At 37.5% G+C, this 21,235-nt stretch overlaps 1 protein-coding gene across 1 annotated transcript in view; it reads right to left on the bottom strand.

The window, feature by feature from the left end:
* Positions 1 to 15,858: 15,858 nt before the first annotated feature.
* DHRS7 (dehydrogenase/reductase 7) overlaps positions 15,859 to 21,235 on the bottom strand; it is a 31,535-nt gene continuing 26,158 nt past the window's right edge. Inside the window, exon 7 of the mRNA XM_036769560.1 lies at positions 15,859 to 16,041. Within this exon, the coding sequence (XP_036625455.1) occupies positions 15,994 to 16,041 (48 nt within the window). The 3' untranslated portion in view covers positions 15,859 to 15,993. The remainder of the gene's footprint in view (positions 16,042 to 21,235) is intronic.

The following is a 21,235-nucleotide window of genomic DNA, read 5'->3' on the forward strand; positions in this document are numbered from 1 at the left end:
TGTCAATCTTGAGAATAGTACAGTTATTACGACAATTGAAAGGGATATTCATAGACTGTGGGTGTCAGTATAAAATAACTGATATAATGATAAAAAATATAATTAAGAGATATAAAGGGATGCTTCTGGGAGAAGAGGTAAGGAGGTAGTAGAAAAGGGTAAATTTCATCACATGAAGAGGAACAAAAACATGTAGTAGAGGGAACAGAAGGAGGGAGAAGAGCAGTATTTGAGTTTTACTCCCATCGGATTTGGTTCAAGAAGGAAAGAACATACGCTGATAAGTATAGAAATAAAACTTGTCCTACAGGCAGTAGCAGGGGAAAGGGGAAAGAAAAGAGAGGGGGTGCTGAGAAGGGAGGGAAGAAGCAGCAAGGGGAAAAAATGTAAGAGAAGGGAAGGGAATCAAGAGGAAGAGTAAACTGAGGAGGGCAGCAGTCAAAAGCAAAACTCTGTTGAGGAATGGAAGGGAGACGGAAGAAATAAAAGCATAAACAGTGGGGAAATAGGATGGAGAAAAAGACACAGATAGTAATCATACTGCGAATGTGATTGTGATGAACTCTCCCATAAAATGGAAGCGGATAGGAGAATGCATTAAAAACCATAATCCTACAATATGCTGTTTACAAGAAACACATTTGAAACAGGAGGATACACACAGGGTAAAGGTAAAATAGAATATATTGCACTTCAGCTAAAGTAAAAAAAGCAGGGGTAGCAATCCTTATCTCAGACAAAGCAAAAGCAAAGATAGATCTAATTAAAAGAGATAAGGAAGGATACTTTATCCTGCTAAAAGGCACCATGTTTATGAAGCAATATCATTATTTAACATGTACGCACCAAGTGGTATAGCATGCAGATTCTTGGAGGAGAGGTTAAGGGAGTTACAGGAAGAAATGGATAGCAAAACTATAATAATGGGGGACCTCAACCTCCCCCTCTCTGAACTTGATAAATCTAACCTCAAAATAAACAAGAAAGAAGTTAAGGAGGTGAGTAGAATTTTAGAAAAGGCAGATATGATAGATCTCTGGAGAAAACTGAATGGGGATAAAAAGGAATATACTCTCTTCTCAGTGGTACATGGCACATATTCAAAAATTGACCATGTACTAGGGCATAAAAACCTCACAATCCAGTGCAGAAAGGCAGACGTAGTCAAAGCATCCTTTTCAGGTCATGATGCAACAAAAATTATTTTTAATAAAGAACCATGGAAAAATAAGCTAAAAATTAATTGGAAACTAAATAATCTAATTCTAAAGAATGAGTGGGCCAAAGAACAAATCAGAGAAACAATAACTTCATTCAAGAGAATGACAATAATGAGACAACATACCAAAACCTCTGGGTTGCAGCAAAAGCAGTTCTTAGGGGAAGTTTTATATCTCTAAATGCTTACATCAATAAAATAGAGAAAAAGGAGGTCAATGAATTGGGCATGCAACTGAAAAAGCTAGAAAAAGAACAAATTGAAAATCCCCAATTAAATACCAAATTAGAAATACTGAAAATCAAAGGAGAGATTAATAAAATTGAAGTCAAGAAAACTTAAATTAATAAATAAAACCAAGAGCTGGTTTTATGAAAATACCAATAAAATTGATAAATTTTTGGTCAATTTGATTAAGAAAAAGAAAAGAAAATCAAATTACCAGTATCAAAAATGAAAAGGGTGAATTCACCTCTAATGAAGAGGAAGTCAAAACAATAATTAGGAATTATTTTGCCCAATTATATGCCCATTAATTTTACAACCTTAGGGACGTGGATGAATATCTTCAAAAATATAAATTGCCAAGGTTAAGAGAAGAGGAAGTAAAATACCTAAATAACTCCATCTCAGAAAAAGAAATTGAGCAAGCCATCAATGAACTCCCTAGGAAAAAAATCTCCAGGGCTGGATGGTTTTACATGTGAATTCTATCAAACATTTAAAGAATAATTAATTCCTATACTTTATAGACTATTTGGGGAAATAGTTGAAGGAGTCCTACCAAATTCTTTTTATGACACAAATATGTTACTAATACCCAAACCAAGAAGAGTCAAAAAAGAGAAAGAAAATTATAGACCAATTTCCCTAATGAATATTGACACAAAAATTTTGAATAAAATATTAGCAAAAAGATTGCAGCAACTTATCATGAGAATAATAACACTATGACCAGGTAGGATTTATTCCAGGAATGCAACGCTGGTTCAATATTAGGAAAACTATCCGCATAATTGATCATATCAACAACAAAACTGGCAGAAACCATATAATCATCTCAATAGATGCAGAAAAAGCCTTCGACAAAATACAATACCCATTTCTATTAAAAACACTAGAAAGCATAGGAATAAACGGAGCCTTTCTTAAAATTATAAATAGCATCTACCTAAAACCATCAACAACCATTATTTGTAATGGGGATAAGCTAGATGCATTCCCAATAAGATCTGGGGTGAAACAAGGATGTCAATTATCACCCCTATTATTCAATTCGGTACTAGAAATGTTAGCTGCAGCAATAAGAGAAGAAAAAGAAATTGAAGGAATTAGAATAGGCAAAGAAGAAACTAAATTATCACTTTTTGCAGATGATATGATGATTTACTTAGAGAATCCTAGAGAATCAAGTAAAAAACTAATTGAAACAATAAGCAACTTGAGCAATGTTGCAGGATATAAAATAAACCCACATAAATCCTCGGCATTCCTATGCATTACTAACAAAGCCCAACAGCAAGAGATAGAAAGAGGAATTCCATTTAAAGTTACTGTAGACACTATAAAATATTTGGAAGTCTACCTGCCAAGACAAACCCAGAGCCTATATGAACATAATTATGAAACACTTTTCACACAAATAAAGTAAGATCTAAATAAATGGAAAAACATCAGTTGTTCGTGGTTAGGCCAAGCTAATATAATAAAAATGACAATTTTGCCTAAATTAATTTACTTATTTAGCATCATGCCAATCAAACTACCAAAAAATCATCCAGAGCTGGATGAAATAATAACACAATTCATCTGGAAGAACAAGAGGTCTAGAATATCTAGGGAATTAATGAAAAGAAATGCTAGGGAGGGTGGCCTAGCCATACCAGATATTAAACTGCACTATAAAGCAGCAGTCCTCAAAACTACCTGGTACTGGCTAAGAAAAAGAGTGGTGGATCAGTGGAATAGGTTAGGTATACAAGATGCAGTAGTCAATGACTATAGCAATCTCCTCTTTGATAAACCCAAAGAATCCAGCTTCTGGGCTAAGAATTCACTATTTCACAAAAACTGCTCGGAAAATTGGAAAATGGTAGGGCAGAAACTGGGCATAGACCAATATCTTACACCATATACCAAAATAAAGTCAAAATGGGTTCATGATTTAGGAATAAAGGCTGATACTATAAGCAATTTGGGAGAGCAAGGAGTAGTTTACTTATCAGATTTATGGAAAAGCAAAGAATTCATGACACAACAAGAGATAGAGAACATCACAAAATGCAAAATGGATGATTTTGATTATGTTAAATTGAAAAGTTTTTGTATAAAAAAACCAATTCCACAAAGATTAGGAGGGAAGCAGAAAATTGGGAGAAAATCTTTACAACTAGTGTCTCTGAGTCTTTACAACTAGTGTCTCTGATAAAGGCCTCATCTCTAAAATATACAGGGAACTGAGCCAAATTTATAGGAATACAAGTCATTCCCCAATTGAGAAATGGTCAAAGGATATGAACAGGCAGTTTTCAGAGGAAGAAATTAAAGATACCTATAGGCATACGAAAAAATGTTCTAAATCACTACTGATTAGAGAAATACAAATCAAAAACAACTCTTAGGTACCACATCTCTCCTGTCAGATTGGCTAAAATAACAAAACAGGACAATGATAAATGCTGGAGAGGATGTGGGAAAATTGGAACATTTTTACATTGCTGGTGGAGTTGTGAACTGATCCAGCCATTTTGGAGAGCAATTTGGAACTATACCCAAAAGGCTATAAAAATGTTCATACCCTTTGACCCAGCAATACCACTTCTAGGGCTGTATCCTAAAGAGATCAACACAAGTGGGAAAGGGACCCTTGTGTACAGAAATATTTATAGCTGTTCTCTTTGTAGTAGCAGAGAATTGGAAATCAAAGGGATGTCCATCAACTGGGGAATGGCTGGACAAGTTGTGGTATATGAATGTAATGGAATACTATTGTGTTATAAGACATGGGGAAGAGATGGACTTCATAATAACCTGGAAAAACCTACACAATATAATGCTGAGTGAACAGAGCAGAACTAGGAGAACATTATACACAACCACAGATAATATTGATTCTGTGGTGACTAATAGACTCTGCTCCTCTCAGCAATATGAGGTTCAAAGACAACTCCAAAGGACTCATGATGGAGAGAACTATGAACATGCAGAGAAAGAACTGTGGAATCTGAATGGAGATTGAGGCAAACTCTTTGTTCTCCCTTTTTTTCTTTTGTTTTTTTCTCTTTTGTTTCTTCTTTGTCATGATTCATTCCATTGGTCATAATTCTTCTTTACAACTTGACTATTGTGTAAATAAGTTTAACGCAAAGTTGTATGTACAAGATATGTCGGATTCCATGCCATCTGGGGGAGGAGGGGAGGATGGGGAGAAAGAAAATCTGGGACTCAAAATCATGTGGAACTGAATGTTGTAAACTAAAAATAAAAAAAATCTTAATTTAATAATAAAAGAAAAGAAATGCAAGCAAGAATTTGGCAACTGGATTGGATATATAGGGTAAAGAGTCAAGGATGACAAGGTTGTTGTGGGTCATCTCAATATCACATTGAGGCACTGAAATGAGATAAGAAGAGTGGTCCCTATACCTGCACATGTGAGTTCCTTGAAGGCAAAAACAATCTTGTGCCTCTTTTTCTATCCCCAGCCATTAGCACAGTGCCTGGCATACAGTAGGTAACTCTGCTTCCATCTTCATCATGCCTGACCCAGGATAAGTTCATCACAGCAAACTCATCATCATGGAGGTTGCTTCGCCTTTGGTACTCACATCTCATTAGTACCTTCAGTTGCTTCTGACTCTGACTGGAGATTCAAAGGGTAGAAGCAAAAAACTCCTCCCATAGCCTCCCTTTATAGAGGGCTCAAAATCCCAGCCATTTCTTCGTTTGCCACTGGCTGCTCTGCTTGGTTTCATCTCTACCATTATCATCATTTCTCTGTCATGGGGTACCTTCTTCTCCCTTCTTTAAAAAAAATTAAGGAAGCTAGGTGGTGCGGTGAATAGAGCACCGGCCCTGGAGGCAGGAGGACCTGAGTTCAAATCGACCCTTAGACACTTGACACACTTACTAGCTATGTGACCTTGGGCAAGTCACTTATTCCCAATTGCCCTGCCTTCCCCCCTCCTAAAAAAATCATTCTTTGTATATTGTCTTCCCCCATTAGATTTTAATCTCTTTGGGGTTAGAGACTGTCTATAGTGCCTGGCACATAGTAAGTACTTAATGTTTATTGTGTTATAATAAATGTATATTGACTATCTTCTACTTAAATAGCATTCCACATTTCTTTGACATTTTCTGACCATAAAGTATTTTATGTCCATTTCCTCATTGGATATTCATGGCCCCGAGGGGTCAGGAATCCAAGTATTCTCTCTACCTCATAAAAAATTAGAAACAGGTTTAGAGAGTGGAAGCAACGTGGCCCCTTCATATTACTAGCAAGGAACCAGAGCTAGGACATGGATCCAGTTTTTCTGACTCTCAGCCAAGTACCTTTTGCATTACATTCCACTCCATTTAAATAAAGTCATGGAAATGAGGATTTAGACCTGAAAAGGACCTTAGAGGTCATCTAGTACAAATCCCCAATTTTATACATGAGGAAACTGAGGCCTAATGAGGTCATCACTTGCCCAAGGTCACAAGTAGTAAGTTCCTAGAGTCAGAATTTGAATCCAGGTCTTATGACTCCTAACTCTAGCACTCTTTCCATTAGTCATGGAGGGTATTTGGCCACAACATGGAAGCAATTTCCCACAAGGAGAAAAAAAGAGAAAGAACCAAGAGATGACAACCACATTCTATCTTTTCCATATTCTAATTTCTGTATTCTATCTATTCTATATTTGCAGTTGCCAGACAAAGCCCTATTTCTTCAGATCATTAGGAACCCAAGGAAGCAAAGGGGATACCTCATTCTGATGAACACAGTCAGCTTGTATAAAAGTCCATCAGTGGAAAGACCACTGGATTTTGAGTCAGATGACTTTGGTGCAAGTACTGCCTTGGCTGATTTACTGCCTCTGTGAACCTGGGTAAGTCATTACCTTGATGGACTTGGTTTCCTCACCTATAATTTTATAGGTGACTAGGGAGGAGCCTCTGGGGTCTATCTACAGGGGCTAATTTCTGGAGAGGGGTACATTTCCTTCCCTCATTCTTTTCTGAACCTGATAAAGGTGCTCATGCACATGCGTGCGTGCGTGTATGCACATGTGCGCGCACGCACACACACACGCAGAGTTTTGCGTAGAAATACATCAAAACTATTTTGGCATTGGTTAAAAATAGTGATGTAGATGAGTGAAACTAATTAGGTACACAAGACAGTGGAGCAAAGAACATAATACTTTAAAAATTATTTAATATTTTATTTTTACCCAATTATACAAAAAACAATTTTAACATTTTTTAAAAATTTTGAATTCACAATTCTCTCTCACCTCCCCCTTCATAGAGAAGGCAAGCAATTTTGATATAGGTTATACACGTGCTGTTATGCACAACATATTTCCATATTAGCCATGTTGTGAAAAAAAATACAAATCAAAAAAAGAAAAAGAAAGTAAAAAAATATGCTTCAATCTGCATTCAGACTCCATCAGTTCTTTCTCTGGAGATGGATAGAATTTTTCATCTTAAGTCCTCCAGGAATTTTCTTGGATCATTATATTTCTGAGAATAGCTAAGTCATTAGTTGATCACTGTACAAAATTGCTGTTACTGTGCACAGTGTTCTCCAGGTTCTGCTCATTTCCTTTTGCATCCTATAAGTTTTTCCAGTTTTTTCTGAGAGCATACTGCTTGTTTCTTGTAGTACAATTGTATTCCATCACCATAGTAACATACTTTTGATAATGACACAACTATGGGGAGAAGAGAAGCCATTAAAGCCTTAAATTCAACAGAAACTTCTAGAAATACTGTGAAGTGGCCTGGAAGAAATTAAGCTATAGCCTATATCACATGCTATCTACCACAATAAGATCCAAATTAATACATGACCTAAATATAAAAGATCATATTATAAACAAATTAGAAGAGAAATGAAGGTAAAATCCTTTACAGTTATGGGTAAGGGAAAAGTTCTTGACAAAAAAAAGGGAAAGAGATGAATTCATGGGCAAGTTAACTTAAAGTTAAAAATATTTTGCACAAACAAAATCAATACCATTGGAATTAGAAGGGAAACATTTAACCAGGGGGAAATTTTTTGCAGGACATGTCTCAGATAAAGGTCTAATATCCAATATTGATGCAAATATATAAGAGCAAGGGCCATTCTTGTTCTTAATGGTCAAAGGATATGAACAGGTAATTTTCAAAAGAAGAAAGGCAAGCTTTCAACAACCATATAAAAAAGTAAAATAAATGATAAAAAGGGAAGAAAAAAGGAAAAAAGTTATATAACTTTATTATATATTAAAAAGGAATAGCAAATTTGCAGTTTCATGAACAATCATCTCTTTTTCTATTCCACTATGTTATGGAAATGCTTGTTTTATTTCTTAGGTTCATAATAAAATAAGTAAAATTTTAAAAATACTACATCACTGATAATAAGAAACATTTAACTCTCAAGTTCCACCGCACACCTATCAGATTGGCAAAGATGAATGAAAAAATGACTCTAAAAGTCCTATGCTAAGTGCCGGGGATACAAATACAAAAAAGAAGACAATCTTAGCAATCAGGGAGTTTACTTTCTAATATTGAAAGACAACACATAGTCATGGGGATGGAGAACTGCTCATGGAAATCATAGGAATGATGGATTGAGTCTCAGAGCAATTGATACATTCTTTCTGGGAATAATTGTGTTGATTAAGTTTTGACTCCCAGAGCTAGAGGTGGAAATAAAACATGGGAAGGGGGGTGGGTGGTATAACATGAAAATAGGAGTCTGTGTAGGAGTCTGAGTCAGCCTAGAAATGGTGAAGTCCTAGCTGTGTGACCTTGGGAAAGTCACTTAACCCCAATTGCCCTGCCTTCCTCCCTCCAAAAAAATAATTAAAAAATAGAAATTGTGAAGTCTTATTGATCAGAAGCCCAAGGAATCAGGGCCAAGACTCAAATGTATGTTTGGAGGTAGAAGGTGGTGTGCAGGAGCATGGAAGGAAAATGGCTAGGAAACAGCAGCATGGAGTCTTGGGTCAGGTGAGAAAAGATGAAATCTTGCCAATCAGAAGCCCAGGCACTGGGGACAAAAGGTCAGGTGATGTGATGATAAAAAGGGAAAATGACTATTGTTGGCTGTTATCAGACACTCTAGTTCACTAAATATTGGGCTCCAATTTGGAACTTTACTCAAAAAGTCACTAAACTAGATATTCTCCTTGACCTGGTGATACCACTACTATTCGTCTACCCCAAAAAGATCAGAGAGGGGAAAAGGACTTACCTGTATGAAAATACTTATAGCAGCACTTTGTGCTATAACAAAGAACTGGAAACAAAATGGGTACCCATCAATTGGAGAATGGCTAAATAATTTGTAGTATATAACAGATATTATTACATTATAAGACATGATGTAAGGGAAAGATTCAGAAAAAACCTTGGAAGACTTCTTATGAACTCAGGCAGAATGAAGTGAGAAGAAATGCAACAATTTCCACAGTGACTATGCCATTATAAAAGAAAACAGCAGGGTGGCTAGGTGAGTAGAGCACTGGCCCTGGAGTCAGGAGGACCTGAGTTCAAATCTGGCCTCAGACCCTTGACACACTGTGTGACCTTGGGCAAGTCACTTAACCCCAACTGCCCTGCCTTCTCACCTCCAAAATAAAATAAAATAAAGTTTTAAAAAAAAGAAAACAGGTTTGAAAAATATTCATCAATTCAACAAACAATTATAACATCATAAGACTCATAATGAAGCATACTTCCTGCCTCTTGAGAAAACTGATGAATTGTAGATGCAAAAGAGACATGTTTTCAAATATGACCAATCTGTGAACTTTGTTTTCTTTTTTACTCATTTATTATGAGAAAGGGCTTTCATTTTCTTTGAGGGGAGAGAGGGAAAAGAGATTGTGGGTAGGGATTGAAGTGAATAATGATAATGATGCTCCTCTTTCCCCAAAAAGAGAAAAGAAAGAAAATAACATTAATAAAGAATTTTTAAAACATACCCAACAGAGGAGATAGAAACTTGGAAGGGGATGAAAGCAAGCAGGGCAAGATGCTACTCTGTTATACATATACATGTACACATATATATATATATACACACACACACACATACATATACATATATATATATACACACACACATACATATACATATATATATATACACACACATACATATACATATATATATATATTAAAAACAATGGGGCAACTAGCTGGTGCAGTGAGTAGAGCACCGGCCCTGGAGTCAGGAGGACCTGAGTTCAAATCTGGCCTCAGACACTTGACACACTTACTAGCTGTGTGACCTTAGGCAAGTCACTTAACCCCAATTGCCTTGCCTTCCCCCCTCCAAAAACAAAACAAAACAAGATATACCTAATAATCAGTTTCATATATCTTCTTTTTTCTGTTCTCCTTTGTATATGGAAATATTCATGTTTGTCAAGTTCATGATAATTTTTTAAAGAGGAAAAAAAAACCCACCATGGTGTTCTTGTTACCCAAGCCTTTTCTCCTTCTACATAAATTTTACCTACCCTTCAAAGTGCAAGTCACAGCTCTTTTATGAAGCTGTCCCGACTCTAACCCTAACCCTAAATTACCACGCCTCCATCACCTCTTCTGTCTTTTCTGAGTTGCATTTACTATGTACGCTAGATCATCCAACATTTGCATTTTTCTTATATTGTTTGAGAATACTCTAGCTTAGGCAGCTAAGAATAGTGCGTTGCCTACAATAAACTGGACCTGGAGTCAAGACAACTGGGGTTCCAATCTAATCTCAGACACTTAGTAGTTATGTTACCCTAGGCAAGTCACTTAACTCTATTCATCTCAGTTTGCTCATCTGTAAAATGGAGATAATACTAGCACCTACCTCCCAGGGTTGTCGCAAAGAAAAAAATAATATTTGTAAAGTCAATGGCTGGCACATAGTAAGCACCAAATAAATGTTCAGTGTCTAATAAATCTTGTCTAACCCCCTTGTTTTACAAATAAGAAAACTGAGGCCTAGAGGAGTGAAGTGATGAGATGAAAGTAATGTGTCAGAGGTAGAATTTGAATCCGGAGCATCTGTACTAATATAATCTATAATCTATTGTAACCAGATGACTAAGGTCTTCTTTTTTTTCTGTATCAATTATTTTTTTCCAACTGTAAATAAAGCAAAGGCAATTTTGTTTTTTTAAAGTTTTAATCAACAACACAGTATTCTCTATGCTGTTTGGTGTGACTTTGAATATGTGTAATAGCAATTTAGATTTGAATATCTTTTCCACTCATTAATAGGCCATGTGACCTACTTATGTCACAGGAAGCCTAAGTCACATGTGGTGGGAGGAGCTTACTGAGAAGAAAAGGAAGTTGTGTCACAGGAAATGCTGAGAGAGCAGTTACTACAGTTAGAACTGAGGTAAAGAAAGCCAACCTGTGATAGCTGAGCAGCCTGTGGTGGCTGTCAGTGAATGAGCCCCCAGCAGGGGGCAGAGAGATTTTGGGATGGTGAGGCTCCATGCTGTGATATTGTGTTTTAAGTTCCTTGCTGTTATGATAAAGTGGGCTCACTGGTTGTGGGAGCTGGTGGCTTGGTTATGGGATCTCATTATCTGGTGCCTGAATAAATGTTTTACTTCTTCTACCTACTATATGGAGTCTTTCATACTTTGCAATACAGAACTACAGAGACATATTCACTATTATCATCAATGTTGTGTTTATTGCCTTACTGATACAATATGTGATGGACTGAAGAAAATAATCTATCAAGGCCTGCCTGTGACCATCCTACAAGAACAGGAGAGATATCCTTAACATATGTAGATCACACTGTTTTTTGAAGAGAAGAGGCATGAGTTGGTAGTTTTTAATGTCAGCTGGTGGCACAGGGGATAAAATGTCAGTCCTGGAGTCAGAAACATCTAAGTTAAACTCCAACTTCAGGCACTAGTTGTGTGACCTTGGGCATGTCACTTAACTTCTATTTGCCTCAGTTTTCTCAATGATAAACTAGGGATAATAATAGTACCTACCTCACATAGGTTGTTGTAAGGATCAAATGCAATAATATTTACAAAAAGCTCTTAGCACAGTGCCTGCCATACAGTAGGCACCATATAAATGTTTATTTCCTTCTCAATTCAGTTGCAGTGGAGGGGCTGGTTTAAAAGTATCACCTGTGATCTTTTTAATTCTCTTGGAATCTTTTCTTTTACGTATCTTAAAAAGTGGTCACTATGTTGCCTCCAATAGGATTTTTTCTGCATATATCTGGTCAGATCCAGCAATTCTTCCTAACTCCTATCTTCTTTTCTTTTAGAACAATCACAAAATTATATTTCAAATGAAGTTCTAATGGAACAATCAATTCATTTGGTATTAATAATTTTACTGCTGCAGTAACAAGATCTGATGCTTCCCATTTTCTGTGCAAAATTCCTCTAACATACACTTTTTTTGAGGAGTGAATAGATAAGTATTTATTAAACACGTACTGTATACCAGGCATTGTGCTAATACAATGAATGTAACCATTCCTATTCACAAGGAGTTTACATTTTTTTGGATTATTTATTTATTTAATATTTTTAGTTTTCGGCATTGATTTTCACAAGAGTTTGAATTACAAATTTTCTTCCCATTTCTACACTTCTCCCCATTTCTACCCTCCCCCCCATTCCAAGATGGCATATATTCTGGTTGCCCCATTCCCCAGTCAGCCCTCCCTTCTGTCACCCCACTCCCCACATCACCTTTTCCCTCACTTTCTTGTAGGGCAAGATAGATTTCTATGCCCCATTGCCTGTATATTTCCTAGTATATGCAAAAACTTTGAGTTCCAAATTCTCTCCCCTTTCCCTCCCCATCCACCCTCCCTAAGAAGGCAAGCAATTCCTCGTAGGCCACATGCTGCAAAAGACTAACTATATTTTGCTTCTTCCTATCCTATCCCCCTTTATTCAATTTTCTCCCTTGACCCTGTCCTTTTTTGAAAGTGTTTGTTTTTGATTACCTCCTCCCCCTATCTGCCCTCCTTTCCATCATCCCTCCTTTCTTATCTCCTTCCTCCTTCTTTCCTGTGGGGTAAGATACCCAACTGAGTCAATTGAGTATGTATGTTATTCCCTCCTCAGGTCAAATCCAATGAGAACAAGATTCACTCATTCCCCCTCACCTGCCCTCTCTTCCCTTCCTACAGAACTGCTTCTTCTTGCCACTTTATGCAAGATAATTTACCCCATTCTATCTCTTCCTTTCTCCCTCTCTCAATATATTCATCTCTCATCCCTTAATATGATTTTATTTTTTTTAGATATCATCCTTTCATATTCAATTCACCTGTGCCCTCTGTCTCTCTACATATGTATATTCCCTTCAGCTACCCTAATACTGAGGTCTCATGAATCATACACATCATCTTTCCATGTAGGAATGTAAACAAAACAGTCCAACTTTGGTAAGTCCCTTATGATTTCTCTTTCTTATTTACCTTTTCATGCTTCTCTTGATTCTTGTGTTTGAAAGTCAAATTTTCTATTCAGCTCTGGTCTTTTCACTGAGAAAGCTTGAAAGTCCTCTATTTTATTGAAAATCCATATTTTGCCTTGGAGCATGATACTCAGTTTTGCTGGGTAGGTGATTCTTGGTTTTAATCCTTGCTACACTGACCTCCAGAAAATCATATTCCAAGCCCTTTGATCTCTTAATGTAGAAGCTGCTAGATCTTGTGTTATCCTGATTATGTTTCCACAATACTCAAATTATTTCTTTCTGGCTGCTTGCATATTTTCTCCTTGAACTGGGAGCTCTGGAATTTGGCAACAATATTCCTAGGAGTTTTCTTTTGGGGATCTTTTACAGGAGGCGATCTGTGGATTCTTTCAATTTCTATTTTACCCTGTGGTTCTAGAATATCAGGGCAGTTCTCCTTAATAATTTCTTGAAAGATGATATCTAGGCTCTTTTTTTGATCATGGCTTTCAGGTAGTCCAATAATTTTTAAATTATCTCTCCTGGATCTATTTTCCAAGTCAGTGGTTTTTCCAATGAGATATCTCACATTGTGTTCCATTTTTTCATCAGTGGTTCTGTTTTATAATATCTTGATTTCTCATAAAGTCACTAGCTTCCACTTGCTCCAATCTAATTTTTAAGGTAGTATTTTCTTCAGTGGTCTTTTGGACCTCCTTCTCCATTTGGCTAATTCTGCCTTTCAAGGCATTTCTCCTCATTGGCTTTTTGGAGCTCTTTTGACATTTGGGTTAGTCTATTTTTTTTAAGGTGTTATTTTCTTCAGTATTTTTTTTGGTTCTCCTTTAGCCGGTCATCGACTTGTTTTTCATGGTTTTCTCGCATCACTCTCATTTCTCTTCCCAATTTTTCCTCTACTTCTCTAATTTGCTTTTCCAAATCCTTTTTGAGCTCTTCCGTGGCCTGAGACGAGTTCATGTTAGACTCTTTGACTTTGTTGACTTCTTCTGGCTGTATGTTTTGGTCTTGTCACCAAAGAAAGATTCTGAAATCTGAGTCTGAATCTGAGTCTGTTTTCACTGCCTGGCCATGTTCCCAGCCAACTCACTTGACCCTTGAGTTTTTCACTGGGGTATATGACTGCTTGTAGAGTATAGAGAACTTTGTCCGAAGCTCGAGGGGCTGCCACACCAGTGCTACTCCTTCCCCAAGGATCACCAACCTGGACTGGACTCAGACCTAAGCTGGCTCTGCACTCCCACTCAGATCCACCACTTAATTCCTCCCACCAGGTGGCCCTGGGGCCAGAAGCAACTGTAGCTGAAGTTCTGTAGTGGCACCACCTCCGCTGCCCCTAGGGTGGTGGCCGAACCGTGAACTCCTTTCACTCTGTCCCTGCAGCTTTTCCCACTAACCTTCTCTGTTGTCTTTGGTGTTTGTGGGTTGAGAAGTATGGTAACTGCCACAGCTCACTGATCCAGAGTGCTAGGGCCTGTTCCACCTGGCTCCCAGTCTGGTTGGTCTACGCAGCCCATGCTGGGCTCTGCTCTGCTCCACTCCCAGGTCAATGCAATAGACCTTACCCTGCCACCATCCAGGCTGTCCTGGGCTGGAGCCCTGCTTCCCTCTGCTATTTCATGGGTTCTACAGTTCTAGAATTTGTTCAGAGCCATTTTTATAGGTGTTTGGAGGGACTTCTGTGGGAGCTCACAGAAGTCCCTGCTTTCCAGCTGCCATCTTCTTACATACACTTTTACATGTTCAGTTTACATCATATGTAATCATATTTATCAATTGGGGTATAATTACTATGAGTAGTTTTTACAACTTATTAGATAAAACAGAACAGCTACAAGGTTATACTACTTATACTTTTCCATCCTCTTCCTCTGTAACATTTTGCAAACAAGTTTGTATTCTAAATCCATTATTTTTCTTGGTGCCTTCTCTCTTCTTGGCAGAGATGCTGAATAAATATATGGTAGTAGATTCATTAAAAAAAAATCAAAGTATTTTGGCATATATATATATATTTTAAACTGTTAAGGCACCAAAGCCAGTTGTTCAGTCATTTTTCAGCTGTGTCCAATTCTTCATGACCCCATTTGGGGTCATGATACTGGAGTGGTTTGCCATTTCCTTTTCCAGCTGATTTTACATGAGGAAACTTGCCCAGGGCCACATAGCTAGTATCTGAGGCCAGAGGTGAACTTAGGAAGATGAGTCTTCCTGACTCTGACTCCAGGCCTGGCCCTCTATCTATACCCCTAATTTGGTTTAACAGCATTTGCTATGTTCTACGCATGTTATACTTAGGTGTGTTGTCTAACTTTTATTATATTGCAAACTCCCACAACAGTGGACAGAACCTTGGCCAGTCCACATATATGTTGTATGTAGGCAATCAATTCACTTTCTTCCAACCTAAATTTTAAGTGCATATACTAGAGTATTTGTAGCTGTGTTTTGAATAGACTTATATTAATTTTTTTGTTTTTCCATCACTTCCTCTTTATTTCCCCTACCCCCTCTCAGAAAGCCATCCTAACAAAGAATTTTTTTAAAAGGAAGAATGGAAAATAAATTCAACAAAACCAATTAACACACCAGCAAAATCTGAAATTATATGTAATGTTACATGCCCATGGACCCACTCCTCCCCCATCTCTGCAAAAGAGTAGATAGTAGATTCTCCTGTCTCCTTTGGGGCTAAGCTGTTTCTTTATACTTTAGCAATAGCCTAGTTTGACTGTTTTGTGGTTCTTTTTCTATTTTCATTGTTGTAATCACTATATATATTATTTCTTGCCTTTCTCTATTTATTATGTTCATTGTTTCTTGCAGTATAGTATATTCCATTACATTCATGTACCACAATTTGTTTAGCTCTTTCCCAATGGATGGGAATCCACTTTGTTTCCAGTGTAGAGATGTTTGTTGTTTTTTTTTTAACTCAAGAATATGAAACATAATGTTTAAGATCTTTATTGAAGTATTTATGATTTGTTTTATGAATCAAGTTATAGAAATATAAACTGCATTTAAAGCATTTCATTTTTTTCCATCTCTTCAATTACAGTGGGAAGAAAAATACTGGTATTCTTTCAGTCTGATTTTTTCTCCGATGGTGTGAAATAAGAGCAATCAGCATCCTGTAACACAAAGATTATATTAGTCAACATAATCATTCCACATTTTTCTTACTTCTGTTAATGATGGAGATATTTTTTGGTTAATCCTATCAGTTTTATATTGTGCTTAAGGCCCAACTCTGCTTTATTGCTGTCATTAGAATGTTTGGAAGAGAAATAAAACTTGGGGCCTACAAATGAAGCCTTATAAATATTTCATTAAGTTAAAGCTAAACCCTTCAGCACCCATTCCAAAGATACTATATTCCATAGCCTAGAATTATTTAACAACAATAAAAAAGAATAGAAAGGGAGCTCTCTTAAGAAGTAGAACTTTTGAAGTATTGAAAATGTACATCTTGAATTGTGTGGTGGATGTCGTAAGAACTCTGGCTTTGGGCTGCAGCAAATCTGGATTCTCCTACAATTGCAGCTCTCTACCAAGGGATAAACCTATCTCAGGGGGCCCGAGACAAAGATAATATTGACAAGGGTCAGTATTACATTCATCCTTTCTGTGATGTCTACCAGCATTGTCTCTAGACTTTTCCTTCCTGCTCGTGGAACAGGAACCTCAGAGACTTTTGCAACCTGATTGTAACAAAACATTCTTTTTACTTTTATGAACCTCACTTAAAGGATTATGCTCAGTTTGTACAATTCTTGGGAAAACTGGATAAAGACTCAAATTTGAATGATAAGCACACATTAAAATCCCGGAGTTTAGGCAAAATGTTAATCCCCTGATAGTTTGTTGCAAAACTGTAATCTAACCAGTTATGCTATCAACTGTGTTACTGTATTAAAGAACAGTTGGCATCTGCTCATTCCACTTTTAAAAACTATTTTTCTGCATTTCTGGACTAGGATACTATCTGCTATGATTTGTCAGAGTAAATTACAAAGGAAAGGTTTAACCATTTACAGGGCAGATACATTTGACATGAGGTGAAAGGCAGATGAGTTTGCAATTTGTTAGATTTCAAAGCTAATTTTAATAATGAAAAACCATTTTAAAAAGGGGGAAAGGGGGCAAAGAGGTGGCACAGTAGATAGAGCACTGGTCCTGGAGTCAGGAGGACTTGAATTCAAATCCAGCTTCAGATGCTTGACAATGACTAGCTGTGTGACCTTGGGCAAGTCACTTAACCCCGAATGCCTTGCCCAAAAAAAAGATAATGAAAAACCATGAACAAATAAATTTCTAACAGACAGAATTTGTAAGCTAGCAGAAACACTAAATTCACAAGGTGGACTGTGTTTTTGCTTCCCCTCCCCCATCCAAGATAAATATTCATATAAATACTATATATAGATAGGATAAACTCTTCCAATCCTAAGGGTTGAAACTAAAGAGAGAGACAAAACTTAAAGCAATACCTTTTTAGCTTTTCCTTTTATGTCTTTATAGACTATATTAACAGACTCATTTATTAAGTACCTACTATGTGTTAAAGTACTCTGCTAAGATTGGAAATACAAAGAAAAGCAAAAAAAAAAAAGTCCTCGTCCTCAAAGAGCTAACAATTTCATAGATTTTTCACTATCATAGTTGTCCTTCTCTGGAATCTCTCCAACTTGCTAATGTCCTTCCTACAATGGGGTGCCCAGAAGTGAACACAATACTCAAAGTGTGATCTGACTTGGGCAAAGTCCAGCAGGACTATCCCCTCCCTAATCCTGGATATCTCACCTCTCTTAATGCAGTCTAAGATTTCATTAGCTGTCATAATGCACTGGGCTCAAACTGAGCTTACAGGCCATACCACACCCACATCTGTCCTGGATGAACCCACATCTCTACTTCTCCCATTCTGTACTTGTAAAGTTGTTTTTTTAACCTAACTATAAGACATTATTAAACCTCTGCTTAGTACATTCAACTCAATGTTCTAGCCTGTCAAGATAATTCACCATGAGTTCTTCTCTTCTCATCTCAAAAGCCCTTGAAATCCCTTTACTTCTCTCCCCTACACTCCAGTCTCTAATAATGAGATAGTCCTTCTCTCCTCACTAAGGCTAACTCCCCTCTCCTCCAAGAGACTGCCCTCTGAATTATCTTCTATCTCTAATCTACAAGTTACTTTCCTGCTGCATATAAATATGCCCAAGCCTCTCCTCTCCTTAGAAAGCCTTTTCATTAGACCCTACCACCCCCCTCAAGCTTCTGTTGTTCTATCTCTTCACCCCTTCTCAACCAAACTCCTAGAAAAAGCTCTTAGTATTGCCTCTACTTCCTCTCCTTTCACTTAGTAGCTCTACTTTCTCTCCTCTTAGTAGCTCTACTTACCCTCCTCTCACTTAGTAGCTCTATTTCCTCTCCTCTCACTTAGTAGCTCCATTTCCTCTCCTTTCTCTTAATAGCTCTACTTACCCTCCTCTCACTTAGTAGTTCTATTTCTTCTCTCATTAACTTCTCTATCTTTTGTAATCTGGCTTCTGATCACATCACTCAACTGAAACTACTTCCTCCAGTTACCAATGATCTCTTTTTCACCCTAGACATTTTTAAATTCTGACTTTAAATACCCCCCAAAAGAGTATTTCCATACATACAGCAGAATATAAAAAGAGAATTCTATATGAAGCTGTCAATCGCCATTTCAAGGAACTTGCTTTTTTTTAAAGTGTTTAATAAATTCACCAATGATTTCTAATGGCCAAATCTGCTGGTCTTCCACATGTCCTCATTCTTTTTGATCTCTGAAGCATTTTATATTGCTAAGGATGCTCTCCTCTCTGGGTTTTCATGACTCTGTTCTCTCCTGGATCTCCCTCTATGTGAATGACCACTACTTCTCAAGTCTCTTTTGTTTGCCCAACATCTCTGTCATAGTCCCTGACTACGAATGTATCTGTCCCTGTTCTCTTCTCACCGTTCTTTCTTGCCTAGTGACTTTACCAGCTCCCATGGTTTTAATTATCATCACTATGCAGATGACTCATAGATTTTTATATCCAGATCTAACATCTCTTCTGACCTCTAAACCCACAAGAACAACTGCCTATTGGACACCTCAAGCCGAACAATCTCAAATATCCAAAGATTTTTTTTAAACTCAACACATCCAAAACAAACTCATTATCTTTTCCCCAAAGCCCACTCCTTTTCCAATCTTTTTTCTTTCTATTGTGGATGTCAATACCATGGTCCTTCCAGTCTGCCAGATTTGCAAATGCGGCATTATCTTCAATTTTCTGGCACTCGCTGCACACATCCAATCATTATCTAAATCTTCCCATTTCTAGGTCTATAACATATCTCACATTCTTCCCCTTCTTACTAACTCACACAGCCACCACCTTAATTCACACTTCGACTACTTTTTGACTGGATTAGCAATGGCTTCCTAATAGATCTCCCTGCTTCGAGTCTCTCCAATCTATCCTCCACACACTGCCAAAGTGATTCTCCCAAAGTGAAGGTCTGAGCACGTTGCCCTCCTACATCAATAAACTGCAGTGGCTCCCTATTGCTTCAGGGCAGCTAGGTGGTGAAAAGGGCCTGGAGTCAGGAAAACTCATCTTCATGAGTTCAAATCTGGCCTCAAACATTTAGTAGCTGTGTGACCCTGAGCAAGTCACTTAACCTCATTTGCCTCAGTTTCCTCATGCATAAAATGAGCCGGAGAAGATAATGGCAAACTGCTCCAGTATCTTTGCCAAGGGAACCCTAAATGGGGTTGCAAAGAGTTGGACATGACTGAACAACAAGAATGTATTGCTTCCAGGGGCAAAGGTGAACTCCTCTGTTCAGCCTTTACACCCCGGCCCTAACCTAACTTTCCAGCCTCCTCATACACTACTCCCCTTCTCACAATCTACAGTTTAGCCATACAATCCTTACTGTTAGTGATTTTGTGCTGGCTTGTCTTCCATGACTGGAATGCATCCCCTCCTCACCTCTGCCTCCTGGAATCTCTTACTTCATTCAAGATGCAGCCCAAGCACTACTTCTGACTTTTTCTAACCCCACAACTACTAATGTTTCCCTTCTCTAAACTACCATTTTATTTTGTATTTATCACTTATGTACAATTATATGTATCACTTATAAGTACATATGTACTTATATGTGCATTTATCATTTATATGTACTTATATGTATCTTTATTTTTGTCTTTTGTCACATACATATGCATGTGAATATATATAGATATTATATGTGTACACACATATTCATATACATGTGTGTATGAATACATTCACACACAGAGCAATAATATATAGTCAAACACATGTACTTGAATATGTGTTAATATATTCACACACATATAAGTGAATGTATGTGTTGAGTATATATTCCCACATATAATGTGTGCATTTAAGTATAGATATGCTTGTAATAAATGGATTTGTTACTTATTGTCTTTATTTATTAGTGACTTAATAAACATATTGCCGAGCCACTGTCAATGGCTCAACAATCATGTCTGCCCGCTCTTTCAGGACTCTAGGAAGTAGTTCATCTGGGCTTGGTGTCTTAGACTCATCGGGAGCTGCTAGGTGCTTTCTTACCTTCTCCCGATTTCTCTTGGATTTCATCTCCCTATGAGCATTTCTGTTCTCTTTTTCCAGCCCAAACGTCATTGGCAGAAGAAACAGAAGCAAATGATAGCTGAACATGCCTTCTTTCATCTGTTTCTGCTTTCCCACCCTCCACCCAAACAATCCTTCTATACCTTCTTTGACTGCCCTCTTTTCCCCAATACAGTTAAAAACAGTCTTCATTCCCACTCTCACACCTCCCCCAAACCTCATTTTTATTGCTGCTCTCCGCTTTTTCTCAGCAGCATCAGCTCATTCAGGAATTTTTTCACTCTTGACACTGCTTTTAAAGGAAAGCGTCACACTTTTGTTCATCTCACATCATCTGCCCTTTCTTCCACTTTTTGTATAGATCTTTTTAAAATATCAGTTGGTCGATGCGTTTGTTTTCTGTACAACCACAAAAGTCGCTTTAGACAATTGCCCAGCTTCCTCCTCCTCAGAATTGCTTCTCTTCATATCTTCAGAATAAAGGCTCCTGCTCCCTCCTCGCCTGACTTCACCATGATAATAAAAGCCAATGTTGTTCTAACTCTTCGTAATCCCATTGACAGAGATACTGGAGGGGTTTGCCATTTCCTTCTCCAACTCATTTTACAGATGAGGAAACTGAGGCAAATAGGGTTAAATGACTTACCCAGGGTCACACACCTAGTAAGTGCCTGAG

This window comes from Trichosurus vulpecula, chromosome 8 (genome assembly GCF_011100635.1).
Source record: "Trichosurus vulpecula isolate mTriVul1 chromosome 8, mTriVul1.pri, whole genome shotgun sequence".
Classification (NCBI taxonomy): Eukaryota; Metazoa; Chordata; class Mammalia; order Diprotodontia; family Phalangeridae; genus Trichosurus; species Trichosurus vulpecula.